The sequence below is a fragment of the Lactuca serriola genome, chromosome 1 (assembly GCF_051521515.1).
Source record: "Lactuca serriola cultivar US96UC23 chromosome 1, Lser_US96UC23_V15, whole genome shotgun sequence".
Taxonomy (NCBI): Eukaryota; Viridiplantae; Streptophyta; class Magnoliopsida; order Asterales; family Asteraceae; genus Lactuca; species Lactuca serriola.
Genome location: NC_136408.1, coordinates 6,095,434 through 6,114,169, shown reverse-complemented (window position 1 = coordinate 6,114,169; position 18,736 = coordinate 6,095,434). Strand labels below are relative to the sequence as shown.

The following is an 18,736-nucleotide window of genomic DNA, read 5'->3' as shown; positions in this document are numbered from 1 at the left end:
ATAAACAACAACTCTAGCATATGGGATTCTCATGCATAGGCATGGTTGCAATAAGCTAATACTGGGTTATAACTTTTATCCATTACAAAACTTGGGTTTATTGGTTCCTTAATTTGTAGTAGCGATTTCATTTCAGTTGTTTCATCTTGTATTAGTTTCAGGGTTTGATTGTGTTTATCTGCTTAGTAGTTTTCTTTCCCTGCAGTGTTTAGTTAATTTCTGGTGTATAATTATTCATATGGCCTCAGAATATATATATATATATATATATATATATATATATATATATATATATATATATATATATATATATATATATATATTTGCCATTTTCGATGAAAATGTATATATCAACTATCAAGCAAATAATATGAAACCACACTATCATGCATCACCAGTTTATTATCTTTTATTTGGAATTCTACAAAATCAATATTCAGAATATTAAATTTACATTAGCTACCAAATTGTACAAACCAGAATATATAAAGACATGAATAGGACCAAACCACACATACGAAAAAGAGACCATAGTATAACTTGGACATACATATACATTAAACATGTGATGATGTGAAATGACTGATGATCACAAGACCAACAAACGTACTGTAATTTATTAGTGGCCATATCTATTGATTGGTCTTACCATCACCACTGCATGTGATCACCATCGTTTTTTTTTTTGATGCTTCAATGGCTTTTTCCACCACCCCCGCTGCTAATTAGACGAGTAGTAAGGAGGCTCATATTGTTTGTACCATTGTCCAGTAGCTCAACATAATGTGCTTCAGCGGTTGTGCCTCCACTTGTGTTCATAATTTCATCTATAGTAACCATACTGAAATTACTCTCATCACCACCAATATCCCTTGTTGATACTACAGGCTTCTCAATCTAATGGCAATTACACATAATTAATGTATTAATATAACAACAAATTTTAATTAAGATATATGCCAGATTGAAACGTTATTTAATAGACACAAAATCAATTGCGTATAACTCAATTAATTATCCACCATGTCTCTAGATCTAGATGACCACCTTATTTTCACAACAAATTCAATAAGTTTGTCATAAGATGTCAACAACATATAACAAATACAACCCTGAGAGCATAATGCGCTCACTCAATAGAAAAGTACTAAAAGAAAATTAAAACTGCAAAAATGGTAAATAAAGCAACATAATGGATGAATATTCTTGAACATCCCAAATTAGAGATAAAGGGCCAACTTTTTTTTTATAGTTCTATGTGTGGTGGCGGGTTTATATATAATACTTTATATGCCAACTAGTTTGGTAGTCGATTTTACGTTCAATTCGTATACGGATTAGGTGTAACAATATGATCTAATTTTCTTAGAGTCTTAAGAGGTTCGACTTAAGTACTTCTATACTGAAAACAAAACCACTGGAATCTTCAGTTAATTCAACGAAGGGAACATAATATATATATGCAGGAGAAGCGCTTGAGAGCGTCATTATAGCTGCAGATAAATTTATTTGGAAGTTACTTACAGATGACGTCAGAGCTTCAACGAGTGGATCGGTGGTAAACGGATCATCTACAGAGGGTAGGGGTTCATAAGTGGTTTGTGGTGTCGGACTAAGTGGTGGTGGAGGGTTATTCACGACCTCTCCTTCAACGGGAGGAGTGTCTTTTCCTCCTGTACTTTCTAACCCTAAACACTTGAGAAAACCTCTCAAAGCTTCTTGTATGAAACCAACTCTTCCCTCTTCCATTTTCTTTCTTTCTTTTTTTTTTTTTTTTTGATGTAAAAGAAAAAGTTCAGAGTTATTGCCTGTCTTCTTTCAAGAGAACAAGAGCATTTATTACAGGAGTTATTGCCATGTATTTAAAGGCATTGAAGGTTTCAAATATTTGTTTAATATTTAGTTTGATAGATTTACGAAGAGGGGCTCTTCTGAAAATTTAAATATATTTTCAAATGTTCGAGACCAATCAGAAAAAAAAAAAGCTGTTATTGTTATTATATTATTTTAATTTTTAAATAAATATGTATGTATAATATATAATAAAAAATTAGGCTGTTGTCATATATATATATATATATATATATATATATATATATATATATATATATATATATATATATATATATATATATATATATAAATTCCAACATGTGCATCTGCATCCTTTTTTTTAATAAAAAATGTTTGACCCTCTTTTAGATATGAGAATCACTTTCACACTTAGTTTTTGTAGTTGAACACTATATGGCTGTAGTCTTGAATCGATTTATGATATTATGTTTTTTTTTCAGTCTTTGATGAACCATTAGGATACTATGTCTTTTCTGTCTTTGGCAACCGGTATTTGATGGTAATTGTTCTGTTTTGTTTTTTTTTTTCGACCCGGTTTCTGTTTAGACTAAAATTTGGTTTGGGGTGGTGTTGGATGATATGCTTGCATAATCTTCATTTCCTTCTACAGTGTCGACAATGAAGCTTTTACATGTTTCTACAACATCGGTGTTAGTATACGATGACATGTATGCTAATTAACTTTATTTCCATTTTGTCTTCCGAAATCTCATGTTCCATGTGGCTTAAGCCTTCTTCAAGTTTGTGTGGTTTTATGTTCTCTCCATCAAATCATAAGGCCGAATGGTATACTAACCACGAGCCACTTCGTGGTTGAGGTGGCCACGAACCACGCTCGTGCATACCGCCCCGGTGGTTCGTGGTTAGTCGTGGTCGTTGTCATTCGTGTTCCCGATGACGGACTCAAACGAGAATTGTTATTGGTGTTCGAACTTTTTGGCCGTTTTTTTTTTTTTTTTTCAAACACAATTTACTAATATAAATAACACTTCTATTATACCAAAATTTACACCCCATTCTATTCTCTAAAACCACAAAACACATACACATGGATCCCACAATACATATGGAATTTTTAAAAAGTTTTGATTCGGATGACGACGTAGAATTTGTCGAGACATTCTTCAATGTTGTGCAACACGTTCACGCCGAAGAAAGTTCGAATGCAGCGCGTACAAGGGCGGTCGTCAATCGTGATCGCCAAGCCGCACACGACTTATTGGTACGTGATTACTTTGCCGATAATTGTCTTTATAATGACGACTCATTCGAACGCCATTTCCGTCTAAATATGGCTATATTTTTACGTATTAGTAATACTTTAGAATCTCGTTATGATTTTTTCAAACAAAAACCCGACGCTAGAGGAAGAATGAGTTTTAGTAGTATACAAAAATATGCGGCTGCTCTTAGGTATTTGGGATACGGTATAGCATTTGATGCATCTGACGAATACTTGAAAGTATCCGAGAGGACCGCAGTTGAATGCGTAGATTGGTTTTCTGCATGTGTTTATGAGGTTTTTCACGAAGAATATTTGCGTAAACCTACTTAACGTGATATTGAGAGATTATATTCGGCTCATGAAGAGAGGCATGGATTTCCTGGTATGTTTGGCAATCTAGATTGTACGCATGTGGCTTGGGAAAAATGTCCAACTGCATGGCGTGGTCAGTTCACTCGAGGAGATATAGGTGAACCAACTATCATCCTAGAAGCTGTTGCATCTCAAGATTTGTGGATATGGCATGCCTTTTTTGGAGTAGCGGGGTCTAACAACGACCTTAATGTTCTTGGCCAGTCTCCACTTTTCAACGATATTTGGACCGGCAAAGCACCTGATATGACGTTCACGGTAAACGGGCACGCGTACAAATACGGTTACTACCTTGGTGATGGGATATACTCGGATTATTCTACATTGATGAAGGCATACTCGGTTCCTCGAAGTGAAAAAGCAAATTTTTTTACAAAAAAACAGGAATCGGCGAGAAAGGATATCGAAAGGGCATTTGGAGTCCTTAAGCAAACATGGCATGTAGTGAAATATGCTACACGACTATGGGATAAAGAAAGAATTAAATGAATGGTCCTAGCATGTATTATAATGCATAATATGATTATTGAAGATGAAGGTCGAGCGATTTGCACGTATGATCCGAACGACGTTGTCGTTCCAATTGAGGAGTTCGTACCCGGAACGAATGCTTTTTTAGAGCGAGTTGTTGAAATTCATAACAGTGAAACGTGTTTCAATCTTCGAGAAGATGTCGCGGAACATTTGTACCAAAATAGCATGAACGACGATTAAGATTTTTATATATACGTTTGTTCGTTTTCTTATTAATGTAATGTTTTTTTTTTCTAGATTAACTAAGTAATGTATTTTAAAGTTGTTATTTTATTTTTATAATTAATGAAAAAATAGTTTTAAAAAAATGAATGCTTTTTAATTATAAAAAATGTAATTTTATTGTAATTTTTGAATTAAAAAAAGTAATTTTATTGTATTTTTAAATTAAAAAAAATAAAAATAATGATGTGGAGTGGTGTGTTAGTGGTACGTATCCCATGTTAGTGGTAGTGGAATGTGGTGCTGATGTGACACCCACCACATATGTTGTATGTGGTGGGTATAACGGATGGTCTAATAATAGTTAAGTTAAGTGTTACGTACATTTGCACCGTTTCATACTTCAACATACACTTTTTTTGCACTTAATATCTTGCAACTAAGAGACAAACAACATCTCCAAGCTATGGTACTCACTTGGAAATGTAGTACATACCTAGTAAGATTTTATATTAGGGAATCTATAAAAATGTTCAAATATTTTGAAAAGATCTATTCTAATAAATAAAAAATCTTTTTGCACATGTCACATTCTCGTTGATTTGGCCACATGTCATTTTGTGGTTACTTTTACTTAAATTTATTCCACATGACATTTTGTGTTTTTTTTTCCATTTTATTAAATTCCACATAATATTTAAATGTAATAATTGTCATAAATGTAATAATAAATGTTTATCAATATCATTAATTGATATTTCTTCTAATTTCAAAATTTCTAAATTAAGGCTCATTAGTTTCCTATGTTTATTTATCTAAACTATTAGTTTAAATTAAAAAAAACATATTAATTTTAATAATTCAATATTTTTCTAATTTTTGTTATAAATTTAAAATTTTCAAAATGTTAAGAATTTTATATTCAATTTTTCTTTTAAATAAACTCATGTAATACATGGGTTTACAACTAGTTTTTAATAAAGTCCTAAATTTTATTATTTAAACAGAAAAGTCCCGACTTTTTAACCTTTTGAATAGAAAAGCTTAAGAAACCGACTAACTTATTCATTTTAGCAATTTTTGACTTGTTCAGCAGGTCGTGAAACAAAATCGTTAATTTTTCCAAAATAATAGGATTTTTCTGAAAATTTCGTCAAAACTTGTATAGAATGTATAAACGTATTTTTTACGCATTTATATCTGTTATATATATATATATATATATATATATATATATATATATATATATATATATATATATATATATATAAGTATTTTACACATTTTAATTGTATTTTTATGTGTTATTTTTTTATGTATTACGTATTTATATATTTTTTTGTATTATTTATTTATTTAGGTTTTTATATGTATATGTTTATATATATTTTTTATGTATTTTAAATGTATATACATATTTTTTTACGTATTTATATGTATTTTTAAGTACTTTACACATTTTCATTTATTTTTATGTGTTATTTTTTGTATGTATTACTAATTTACGTATTTTTCAAAGTTTTTTATGTATTACATATTTATATGTATTTTTACGTATTTATCTATTTTTTAAAAAGTTTTTTATATAGATGTTTCTATATTTTAAATGTATAGATGTATTTTTTTTACGTATTTAAGTATTTTTTTTTATTTCAGGTCATGTAAACCATTTTATCCAATTCGAATAACTTTTCATGTATGTCTACATAGTTTCCCACATACCTACATAGTTTAAGTTTGCCCTATTCATTTATCTTAAAATTAAACATCGAATAGGAAAAACTTAAATCATGTGGATATATAGGAAAACCATCTCGACATATTCGAAGAAGCTGTGCGAATTAGATGAAATATTGAAGACGACTTGAAGTAAAAAATACATAAATACTTCAAAATAATAAGGTTATACATTTAAAATACATAAAAATAAATAAACATTTATATAAAAAAAACTTTTAAAAAATACATAAATACGTAAAAATACATATAAATACGTTATACATAAAAAACATATAAAAATAAAAAAATATATGTAAAATACTTAAAAATACATCTAAATATGTAAAAAAAAAAAGTATATGTCTATCCATTTAAAATACATAAAATACTATAAAGTGTATATAAAAAACTTTAAAAAATACATAAATACATAAAAATATATATAAATACTTAATATATAAAAAACACAAAAAAAAATACATTTTATATATGTAAAATACTTACAAAAAATACATACAATACGTAAAAAATTACTCATATATATTTAAAATACATAAACATCTATATAAAAAAAACTTAAAAATCCATAAATACGTAAAAATACATATAAATACGTAATACATAAAAAAATAAAACATAAAAAATGATAACTTATTTTTTTTCCTTATTTTTATTGCTTTATTTTAGTATTTTTAGCTCTTTTTATTAGTATTTGCATTGTATATTCTTTATTTTCTTTATCATGGATCGTATCGGGTACTTTCTATTTTGCATGAGATATTTTGCACTGTTTTGGAGTGTAACATCCTGAGATTTTGCAGGTATTTCTGAATCCTCTCTTTTATTATTTTGTCATTTGTAGTCTGTGGGGGTTAAAGGAGTCGACCCCCGAGAAGCCTAAGGGTTAAAAGTTGCAACTTTGGGAATCAAGAGAGTACGCTAAGCGTACATAGGTACGTTGAGCGTACTAGGCGCGCCCTAGTACGTTGGACATACACTTGTGTACGTTGGGTGTAACACCCCGAATTTAGAAGGTCAAGAAAGGAAAGGAAAAACCCCAAGTCAAGAGGTCTACTCGTAGAGTCCAGGGAGGAACTCGACGAGTAGGAGTGAGTTCCGTGTCGCGGATTAAGTGGACGACTCGGCGAGTCGGGGGACTGAATCGACGAGTCTGGCCTGGGTTGGGAAACCCTAATTTCGGGACTTGGTGCCCTATTTAAGAATCATATTCTCATTCCCTCAGCCTCATCTTCAGCCTCTAGAGCCCAAACCCTCACCCACAAAACCCTAGTGCACCTTGTGAGTGTTTGAGCCGCCTTTGTGAGATTTGTGTACTCTTGAAGAGGAAGAAGGAGAAGAAGGAAGTTGGAGGTTCAAGAAGGAGGAAGTAGATCCAGAAGATACACTCCAGTGGCTACATTTCTTGGTAATCAAGTCTTCATCTTGGCTTTTGATTTAATAGATCTCTTTATTATCCCTTTTATGAAGATTTTGGTCCATGAATGGGTGCTTGTGGGATTTGGACGTCCCCAAGCAAGATCCTTTCAAATCTGAGAGTATTGTGGATAGTTAAGGCATAAAAGTCGAAGCTTTATGCCATTAGAACTCCCCATGCAAAGTTTAAGAGGTTGGTTTGGCCTTTTGAGCAAAAAGGGTCATGCATAGATGTAAAGGCAGTATGTTTGCATGTTATTCTGACCCTAGAAGGTTAGATCTAGGTCCTGGATGCTTTGTGCTCGACTAAAATCGTCTAAATATATTTGGACATAGAGTGACTCAGCGAGTCACTTATAGGACTCGACGAGTCAGGCCGTTTCCTTGCCCAAAACCCTTCTGCTAGAAGGTATGAGTTGAGTTGGTTAGGCACTCAGCCAGTCTGGGTTCATAGTGGACTTGAAAATTATCGTACTCGACGAGTTCAAGGATGAACTCGGCGAGTCCGAGGCAATCTCCCAATCCATGAAGACGGACTCGACGAGTTGTTCATAGAACTCGACGAGTCATAGACTGGACACGTTCACATAATGAAGATGAACTCGACGAGTTCAAGGATGAACTCGGCGTGTCGGTTGAATATGGTCCCGATGTTATGGTTGAAGGTGAACTCGTTGTGTTCTTGCTAGACTCGACGAGTAGAGTCGGGGGTTGTATCATTTTAGAAGAATAGGGACTCGACGAGTTGGTGGACCAACTCGGCGAGTCAAGTCAATTGGATGTTGACTTTGACCAAGTTTGACCTGGTCTTACTTTTGAGGGTATTGTGGTCTAAGTGTTATTTTTGGGTATTAATAGTTCGGGGAGCCGAAGGATCAGCAGTTCAGGAGTCGCCTGATAGCAGTCAGAAGTGTTCAGCTAGTCTTCAGCAGTGCAAGGTGAATCTCCTCACTGTTTGTATGGGTCTAAGGCACCAATGCCAGCCCATTATGTTTATGTTTATGTATAGTAGGAAGACTCGGGGTTAGCCCTAGGAACGTATTGTATATGTTCTGGGTTTCGACCTGATGTCGGGCGAGGCCCGAGGAAGGTTAGAATGGTAGAGGTTTTTGTCATTCTTGCATGAGTATGTATGATAGACTCAGGACCGGGGATCCAATGTCAGGGTAAGCTCGTGGTATGTTAGATGATAGTATGTATCTGGGTCGGGGGTCTGATGTCGGGGCAATCCCGAGGAAGATTCTTATGTTGTGTATTAGATTATACTTGTTGTCTCTGTGATACTTGTATGTGCCTGGTAGGGAGGTGAGTGTGGGCGATGTCCCGTTTCTCATCACTAGTTGAGTATGGATGGGGTTCCATATCTCAACATTAGCAGAGTAGGGGCGAGGCCCATGATAGGAAGGGAGTGACTGTGGGCGGGGGCCCGTATCTCACTACTAATAGGAGTATGGACGGGGTTCCACAATTTTAGTAGCAGGACAGGGGCGAGGCCCCAGTTAGGCAAGGCCTTAGATCAGGGAACAGTTGGATAGTGTTTATTTATTAGTATGATATTTGATTATATGCATGTATGTAGCGGGCGAGGCCCAGAGGTAGGCGGGGCCTAAGAGAGACCGATTTGTATACCGATCAGGGCTCGATGCTAGGTGGGACATGATGCCAGGCGGGGCCTGATGCCGAGCGGGGCCCAATGTCGGGCAAGGCCAGATGCAACGGGCGGGGTCCCAGTATGTGGTTATGTGTTCATGGTTATGTGTATATGGTATGTGGTAGGTTGGGGAACTCACTAAGCTTCGTGCTTACGGTTTTCAGTTTTGGTTTCAGGTACTTCCGGTAGCGGAGGCAAGAACTCGGGGTGATCGCATTGCACACACACACACACACCAAAGGAGTTTTAGCCTGGGATGTTTACTCTGATAAAACGAACAAGTGTTTTGAAATGATACTCTTTTTTGTTATATAATCCTTTAGACATGGTTGAAATGAATTAATACTTATAGTTTTATTAATGTTTTAAAAATAAATTTTTGTTCATGATTTTGGGATGTTACACTGGGCGTACTCACGTCAGGTGGAAACCCTAATATTTAGGTTTTGAGTACTATATAAACAACCTTATGAGCTCATAACCCTCCCTTACCTCAGCTTCTACTGTTTAGAGCCGTTTTCCCCAAACCATAATCATTTCCTTGAGTGTGTGAGCTTATAGAGTGTATTTTGAGTAGTTTGAGAAGAAGGTGTTGCATCAAGGAGTTGGAGAAAGAGAACAAGCTAGTAGATATGAAGTTGTTTGGTGCCCTAGAAGCTCCAGAAGGTAAAAAGCTTCAAACTTTATGCATGAATGTTATAGATCTTGCCATTTTAGCTTTAAGGAACCATTTCTTATCCTAAAAGTCCCAAGTCGGTGCATGATATGAATTGTACGAAATAAATGTCCTTCAAGACTCTTGAAGAGGTCCTAAGTGAGAAAAATGAGGTCCCAATGGCTTAAGATGTCCCATCATGTAGTAGAAAGGTCTTAATGGATTAAGACCATGGATTAAGAGCTTTCTGGACGTCCAAAGTGATAAAGTTCGAGACTTTATGGTTCTAAGACACTTTTGGTCGATGGATCTGAAATATGGGCTTAAGTGCTTAAGCTATTAAGCACTTATTAGGGTTTTGGCAAAACCCTGCGTAATTTCTGTACGCCCAGCGTACTGAGTCAACCACCCCGATGATGGTCAACGCAAATGGAAGTAAGCCCAGCATACCAGAGGAGTACACCCCACGTACGCCCTCTGTTGGGCTTTTGACATTTTGGGCTTCGGAGTTGGGCCAGTTTGACATGGACCTTCCTGAACTTTCTGAACAATAATGTTTTGGGCCAGTTTTGGTAATGGATTTAGATTAAGGACCAATTAGGGAGTGGGGCCCAATTTGGAAAATTGGGCCATTAGTGGGCTTATGTATATGAACTTTTAGATAGTGAATTTAATATTAGGCCTTGGCCCAAATTAGGGAAAAAAGGCGAAATGGACTATGTGGACTCTTAGTCAAGATTAGTATTCCCATTTTTTTGACTTAATATTCATTATTGGATAGTTTGGGATTTTTGGGGAGTCAGCGATTCGGGAGTTCGGTTCATCAGTTGAGATCGACATTTGCGAAGTGAGTTTTCCTCACTATACTCAAGGGTCTAAGGCACCAAGGCTGGCCCTTTTGGATTGTTATTCGGATATGTTATATGCTTGAGTATTGTATGATCAGTTAGATCAGTATCCTGGTAGATATGATGATATATATTGTTATGATTCGTTAGATCAGTATCCTGGTAGATAGGATGTTATATGTGGTTATGATCTGTTAGATCGGTTTGTCTGTCTAGAGACTGTTATTTGGTTATCTGTTATTTGTGCATATGTTTGGTTGATGGTTGAGGCTTGCCTGCTTTGTGCGAAAGCCAATAGACATGGTCATTCCAACCTGATGGTTATGGGTCGTCAATATTCCATCTCGAGGATGATTGGACTCGTAGTATGTGGGCATTCCAACCTGTTGGTTGTGGGTCTAGGGTATTCTATCCTGAGGATGATTGGACCCATAGTATGTTGGCATTCCAACCGGATGGTTGAGGGCCTGGGGTATTCCAACCCGATGGTTGACTTGACCCATAGTATGATGTTTGTGATTATATGTGTATCATTGTGTGTATGGGTATTTTGGGGGAACTCGCTAAGCTTTGGGCAGTTTCAGTTTTGTTTCGGGTACATCAGGTGATCGTGGGAAGGCAAATGTGTGATCGTACAGCCCCTCATATTTATGACTTTTGTATCTGGGATACTCTGATATTAGACTATTTTGAATTTTTTTTTTTGTAATGATTAATGGTTTTGAAACGTTTTTAAAAGTTTAAATTTGGCATGATTTTTATGAGTGTTACATGGAGCTCATTGCGGTTTGACTGCAGTTGGGCTTGGTGGGCTTTTCGATGCATTATTTGGCTTTACGAATCCATTAGAGGAGATTTGGGCTTAAAAGTTAAAGATTTAGATGAAGTGGGCTTGTGAAGATGGGTCATGGATTCCTAATTATGGCTTGGACTATCCATATTTGAAGCTTGAAGATGATTGGTCAAATTTGAATCATGTGAGGCATGGAGGGGACCAAGGGAATCTTGGGTAGTGGGGTGTGTAGTGGAGAAAAATGGGCTAATAGCATTCTAGCAATATTTGCAAAGGTGGAGTCTCAGTCGCACAACACTTGTGCGAGTACCCACGCAACTACACACTTTTGGGAATTTTGGTCATTTTGTTCACCGTTAACCTTGGAGGGGGGGTGATCTTTCAGATACACCCTGATTTTCCACCATTGGAGACCATTAGAGGCTATTTTGGAGCTTGATACTCATTTTCTCATCTTTCTAAGTAATAGACAGTTTCTTGATGCAATTATACTTTTGTGATTGTTATTTTGTTGCCATGAGTGGCTAATTTCTCTATTTTGGTTAACTTTTTCTGAAACTCTTGGATATTTGTGGGTTTTTGAAGGATTCATGCTTAATTGTCATTTATCTTATGTTTATGATTCTAGTTCATATTTCTTATGCTTGTTTAATAATTTGATCATGAACTTGGTACTTGGATGAGCAATTGTTGGTTTATTTATTTGGTTTAGCATTGAATCATTGAATTCACTTAGAGCAAGGGCTTTATGATGGTAGAAATCATCTCTAGCTTATGAATCATGACTACTTTATGGATGTGTAAGCATTTACATCCTCTAGGAATTGGGGATTCCTTCATTCTTAAGGCTAATAAACTTCTTGGGTTTAATTGCTTCAATTGAATCCTTGATTTTGATTACGAAGGTGTGTTGTGGGCTCCCCCAACCTCCATACTACCTATGGGGAATCTTGGCATAACATGCTTCATGATTGTTATAACCAATTTGGGATGAATTATAAGCTTCATATTGAATCCTAATGATAAACACACAAATGTTCATTGTGTTGAATTGCTTTGGTTAACCAATTCTCTCCAATATTTGAGCATCTCACCATCTTGCTTAATTACAAGGTTTTTAGTTATTCAAGTATTTTAGTTTTCAAGCAATCACAACGCCCCCCTTTTAGTTTAATTGTAGTTAGTTAGCTTATTTATACTAGTTCTATTGGATTGCATTGGTGATTGAATACAACCATTTCCCCGAGGATCGATACCCCTTTTTACCATTATATTACGTTTTATTTGCAAACAAATAGTGCAATTTGCTTGGTGGACTTGACATCCCACCAAAAATACATAAAATATATGTAAAATTGTTAAAAATACATATACATACGTATAAAATATGTTTATACATTTAAAATACATAAAAATACATAAACATATACATATAAAAACTTAAAAAGATACATAAATATGTAAAAATAGATATAAATACGTAAAAAAATATGTTTATATATTATATACAAGTTTTTATGGAATCTGTAGAGAAGTCTCATTATTTGGGAAAAATTAACGATTTAGTCACATGACTTGCTGAACATGTGAAAATGGTTAAAGTGAATGAATGGTTTCTTGGATTTGTGTAACATCCCGAGTTCAGAAGTGCAAATTCAGGGTTCAAAGTGTAAATGTGAAAGAGTAACTCGGCGAGTCCATGGGTGGACTCGGCGAGTAGGGTCGCGATTCTGGTCGCGTGTTAAGTGGCCAACTCGGCGAGTCGGCGGCTGGACTCGACGAGTTGGTGTTGTGTGGAGAAAACCCTAATTTCGGAGGATGAGCCCTATATAAAGGTCATTATACCCTTTCCCCAGCCTCTTTACCCTCTCTTGAAGTCCAGAAAACCCTAGGGAGCGTTTGTGAGTGGTTTGAGAGCATTTGAACCTTGGAGAAGAGATTTTGGAAGAGATCTTGGAGAGTTAAGAGGCTTGGAGCAAGGGGCTTTGCTAGGATTCAGATTTCTCTTCTGTTGGAGTTTCCTTTTGAGGTATTATTTCGTTGCTTGAGCTTTTATTCTTCATTTTGAGGTTTTTGGAAAAGATAGCATGTGGTGTTTTGAGTTGGAGGTTAGACCTGAGGTTGCTACCTCAGATTTGGAATGGAGAAGGTCTAGAGTGCATTAAAGTCCCTGTTATTGAGTGATTGGTGAAGCCATCTTGTCCCAAACCCTAACCGTAGAGTGTTATATGCTTATATCTCATTGGATTCACTTAAAGTTTGCCACTTTACGTGATGGATGGGTTGTAGAAGGGTAGATCTATGGTTTGGATCATTTGCATGGCCTGGAAAGCTTCTGTATGGATTAAGATCTAGAGGTACTCGACGAGTCACAAAGGTGTACTCGGCGAGTTGCTTGAAGATGAGCAGGAACTCGGCGAGTTGGAAGAACAACTCGGCGAGTTGGTTGAAGATAGCCTTGGACTCGGCGAGTCTGTTCTTGGACTCGGCGAGTCTGGTCGTGAGGTCCTAACCTTCTTCTGGTTGAGCCGTGAATCGGTGAGTCAAGGGAGGACTCGGTGAGTTGAGTGCGAGGGGACTCAGAGTTGTGGGACTCGGCGAGTCTTGGGGTGACTCGGCGAGTTGAGTCGCGGTTTGGGGAAGTTCTGAGCATGGGGACTCGACGAGTCGCGGGTTGACTCGGCGAGTAGGGTCAACCAGGAGGGTTGACTTTGACTGAGGACTTTGACTTTGACCAAGAGTTGACCAGTTGATTTCCAGGAGTATTTTGGTCGTTATTGGTGATTATTGGTTTCGGTGATTTAGTGGTGGAGTTCGTGACGCTGGTCAGAGTAGCGTGGACTGTTCTTCAGTCGGCAGTAGCAGGTGAGTCTTCTCACTATACCTTACCTAGAGTGGTAACAGAGTTATGTGATAAAGATATTATATGTTATCTATGTGATGTGTGGCACTGCATTATTTCTGTGTGATTTATGTTGTGTGTCTATCAGAGTTAGGACCGGAAGGTCCACAGAGCTAGGACCAGAGGGTCCGCAGAGTTAGGGCCCAAGGGCCCATAGAGTTATAGCCTCGAGTGGCTAATATATGTTATATGTGGTATTGTTAGAATTATGTGCCAGTGTATTTGTATGTTGTTTATGTGTTGAGACTTATTGTGATATGTGATTCAGAGTTCTCAGAGTTAGGACCTTTGGGTCCATAGAGTTAGGGCCAGAGGGCCCACCGAGAGTTGGGACTGGAGGGTCCCACTGAGACACACTGACCAGAGGGTCAACAGAGTTATAGCCTTGAGTGGCTAATATGTGTTAGAGTGGTATTTTGGGGAACTCACTAAGCTTCGTGCTTACAGTGTTTTGTGTTATGTGTTTCAGGTTTTCTCCGGATCACGGGACGGCACCGGCTCAATTGTACACACCAGAGGAAGCGGTTGTTTTGAAGATCCTAGTTTATTAATTGATTGAACAAAAGAGTCATGTATTGTAATTTAAACAAAAATGGGATTTTTATGAAAAGTGTTAAGGAGAAAAGTAATTTTAAATGAAAAATTTGTTTTGAAAAATTTCGGCGTTAAAAGTTAAAAAATCGAGACTTTTCTGTTTAAAAAATAAAATTTAAGACTTTATTAAAAATTTTCCCAAAATATTGATTTGCATTAAATTATTTAAAATAGTTGAGCATAGTTACCTTTGTTACATTCCTTAAATAGTGTATTTAGATCAAAATCAAAGTGGCATGGGTACTACTACCTTCTCCTTTGAATGGACCAGATTCTTAAATGGAATTTGGCCTTGAATGGTATTAGGATAAAAAATCGATAAACACATGACAATAAGGATGCAAAGTAAAATTTAGAAACACACAGAATTAGTGTGTTAAACACAATCAGAATGATCGTGCTAATTTACGGGCGAACTAGCTAGATATATTATACATAGAAATATAGATCCTCATACACACGCTTTCTACTTACAACTACAGGGGTATAAAAAAGACTATTTATAAAGAAAAAAGTTAACATATGACTATTTGTGGGTCAGGCAGACAAGCCCAAGATGTTTTCATCTGAACAAGCCTCCAGATTCGGGCACCGCAGATCTTTCTATTGAACATTGTTGACCTTACTCAAGCAACACAATTGCCACTGCAAAACACCATAGTGGCAATGAGGTTAAGGCGCTGAATACGCTACACAACTTAACAAAACTAGTACCTTTTCTTTTTTGTCTCTAGGAAATTAGTTTGATAGTGTGGTTTTTTCTCATACGGTAGTCCATGGAAATAAAAGGTTGGGGCCTCGTAAGATCAACATTTTTATGTGGCATGTGTGGTTAGATAGATTGCCAACGTGCCTCAATCTTCATAAGATATGTGTCACTCTTACTACGGTTTGCTGTCAGATTTGTAGTGTGTCTGATGAGTCCATGTTTCAATATTTATTTGCGTTGTGTTCATTTATTTAGGAGTTATGGAGTTCGCTCTTCACATGGCCTAAAACTCATAAAGCCCTCTATTTCATGTTAGTTCAAGACTTGTTAGAACTATTCTCTTCCATGTTTATCAATTTCACAAGTGAAGACGCTACATAAAAGCTATCTTTGCAGCTTTTTTGGAAGGTTAGGAGGTACATTAACAGAAAGTTCATGTAATTGAGGCTTTATATGTCGCTGGATAGTCGTAGTAAAGGGAATTTAAAGATAAAATGGTTAGATTAATCTTGTAACACATTTACGTACTCTCACCTAATCTAAATTTCTTGTAACTTTTTCTAGTACCTTGTTAATGTTTTTAATAATTTTTCATTACTAGAAAAAGGCTGTTGTTCCTCCCAAATTTTCCTAGAAATTTTCGCACGTTCCTACGCATTTTCGATGGATTTCCTAGAAATTGTGAAAAATAGCTTTCCTCAGGAAAAAAAATAAACATGTTGCCAACGTTATAGCATATAGATGAGATTAATGTCGTAGTAATGTCTATAGAAAACAAAAATAATCATTAATTACATGCATGTGAACTTGTGAAACAGAAATAAAAATTTATAGTTGTCTATTATCCCACCTCCCAATTCTTAAAAAATGATTTAGTTGACTATACCACATGCAAGTGTTTCCTTCAATAATATTTTCAAAGACCATAATAATGTTAAAATCCTTCTTTTAGTCCAATAATGTAAAATCTTGATTTCGCACCTCTATATTGTTTTTTTTTTTCTTTTTCTTTTTTCTATAGCTATTTAATTTATGTAATCTACTGAAAATTCTTACGGTAATATATTTATAGTTTCACAACAATATCGATTAGACAAGTTTGATTTGATTTTAACGAACATAACTTATATACCTTGTTAATTTAAAACATAATTAGTATGTCTAAAGAATTACTTAGGGAGGAGGAAGTCGTTCCCTCCCAACCCACTGAATTCATTGTCATGTCAATTTTTGTCTCTTCTTTTTCTTTATTTTTTCCAACCCACAACACACGGAAATCATATATTTCTCAACTAATAGCAATAACTTTATAAGTGTAGACTTAGTCATATAAACGTGAGCATTAAATACTTCCAGTCAATAGATATAACGTAGATACATGAGAGAATATCTCTTCTACAGTTCTCAATTCTTGTATATAAATCGATGTACAGCTACATATGAAGACATGTGAAATTACTCCTATCTGATTTCCTTTATGGTATCAGAGCTCAATTTCTAATGGCGTTAGGTTCACCAAATTTCCTCAACTTAGCTACCACTACCGCCTCCAATCTAAACTTGCAAATACCTTCTATTACTGTTAACCTTGATCGATCCAACTATCCTCTATGGCGCACAACAATCATCTCGGCACTTGAAGCCTTTGATTTGGACGATTACGTTCTTAACCCTAGACCACCATCTGAAACAATTGGCGTACCTGTTGTTGCCGTCGTCCCGACTACGACCACATCACCTGCTATTGTAGTTGTTCCTGCCACCACCGCTCCAAATCCAGAATACACAATCTGGAAGAAAAGAGATCAATTCGTACTTATATGGCTAAAATCCACAATGTCAGATAATGCTCATGCCCTAATTGCTCGCACCAGTTCCTCACAGCAAGCATTGAAAATGATTGAAACTCTAGTTCAATCTCAAACCACGGCAAATTGAATGCAGCTCAAGACTCAATTACAGACTCTTCAAAAAGGATCTATGTCTATGATTGAGTATATTGAAAAGAAGAGATCAATTTCTGATTCTTTGACTGAAAATCTTCGTCCGATTGATGATGAAGATCTCATTAGCTACATACTCGGTGGCCTTGACTGGTCCTATGGACCATTTATCACCGCCTTCATGATGAAGACGAAAAATCTCATTGTTGATGCTCTTGCAGGTTTTCTATTGCATGAAGAATCCAGACTTGAACAGGAGCATCTACGCCTTGATACCACCACACAATATGTCCCTGCTCTTACAGTCAACCGATCAAATCCACACCAGCAGAACACAAACACTGGTTCTGGGTCAAACTTCTCCAATGTCTCCCGAAATCAAGACTAAAGGAAGCGACTGCCTGTATGCCAAATTTGTACTAAAGTAGGACATGAGGCCATTAACTGTTGGCAAAGAGGGAATTAAACTGATTTTCCATCCAGAAAACCAAATCCCGGGAATCATCAACGTTAAGCAAATTTGACTCACAATTTATCCACTGCCATTGATCCCTCCTGGTATTTTGACACTAGAGCAACAGATCATGTGTCTCGAGATATCACCAAACTGAACACTGCTGATCCATACGTGGGTGATGATAAGCTCCAAGTGGGAAACGATAACCATTTGTTTATTTCCCATGTTGGCTCGTCTTCTTTGCCTAATCTCAAATTGCCTAATGTGCTTGTTGTCCCTAGACTAACCAAAAATCTTCTCAGGGTCTCTAAATTAACAGATGATAATGATGTTTTCATGAAATTTTGGCCTAAAACATGTTCTGTTAAGACATTGCAGGGGCAAACACTTCTTCGCGGGGATAAACATAAAGGCTTATATCGTCTGCCCTCATAGAAATCCCAACAGTCTCCCATGGTTCTTCAGAGCAGTCGCATATCCTTACATGGATAACAAAAGTGATTAGCTCATCCACACGAGCCTATCCTTCGTCGTTTAGTGTCTACATTTAAATTACTTGTTTCTTCCAATAAATTTCCTAATATTTGTGACTCTTGTCGATTAGGAAAAAGTCATAGATTGCATCTTCCAGTTTCTTCATGTTATTTATTGATGATTGTACCAAATTCATATGGATTTATTTTCTATCCCAAAAGTCTCAAGTTTATTCCACCTTCTTGAACTTTAAAACCATGGTAAAAACCTAATTTTCAAGTGACATCAAAAGTGTACAAACTGATTGGGAGGAGAATATAGAAATGTATCCACTTTCCTTAACAATCATGGTATAATTCATCGAGTTTCATGCTCCCATACCCAAGAACAAAATGGGGCTGTAAAACGTC

General features: G+C 36.1%; 2 protein-coding genes across 2 annotated transcripts; one reads left to right on the top strand and one right to left on the bottom strand.

Annotated features, from left to right (window-relative positions):
* Positions 1–366: 366 nt before the first annotated feature.
* LOC145089620 (uncharacterized) lies at positions 367–1,842 on the bottom strand. Its single transcript, XM_079028051.1, has 2 exons — positions 1,525–1,842; positions 367–897 (listed from the first exon to the last, which is right to left on the bottom strand). The coding sequence occupies exons 1-2, from the start codon at positions 1,747–1,749 to the stop codon at positions 694–696; spliced, it is 429 nt and encodes a 142-aa protein (XP_078884177.1). The 5' UTR covers positions 1,750–1,842; the 3' UTR covers positions 367–693.
* Positions 1,843–2,920: 1,078 nt separating this feature from the next.
* Positions 2,921–3,940, top strand: LOC145051041 (uncharacterized). Its single transcript, XM_078999194.1, has 2 exons — positions 2,921–3,395; positions 3,444–3,940. The coding sequence occupies exons 1-2, from the start codon at positions 2,921–2,923 to the stop codon at positions 3,938–3,940; spliced, it is 972 nt and encodes a 323-aa protein (XP_078855320.1).
* Positions 3,941–18,736: the final 14,796 nt, after the last annotated feature.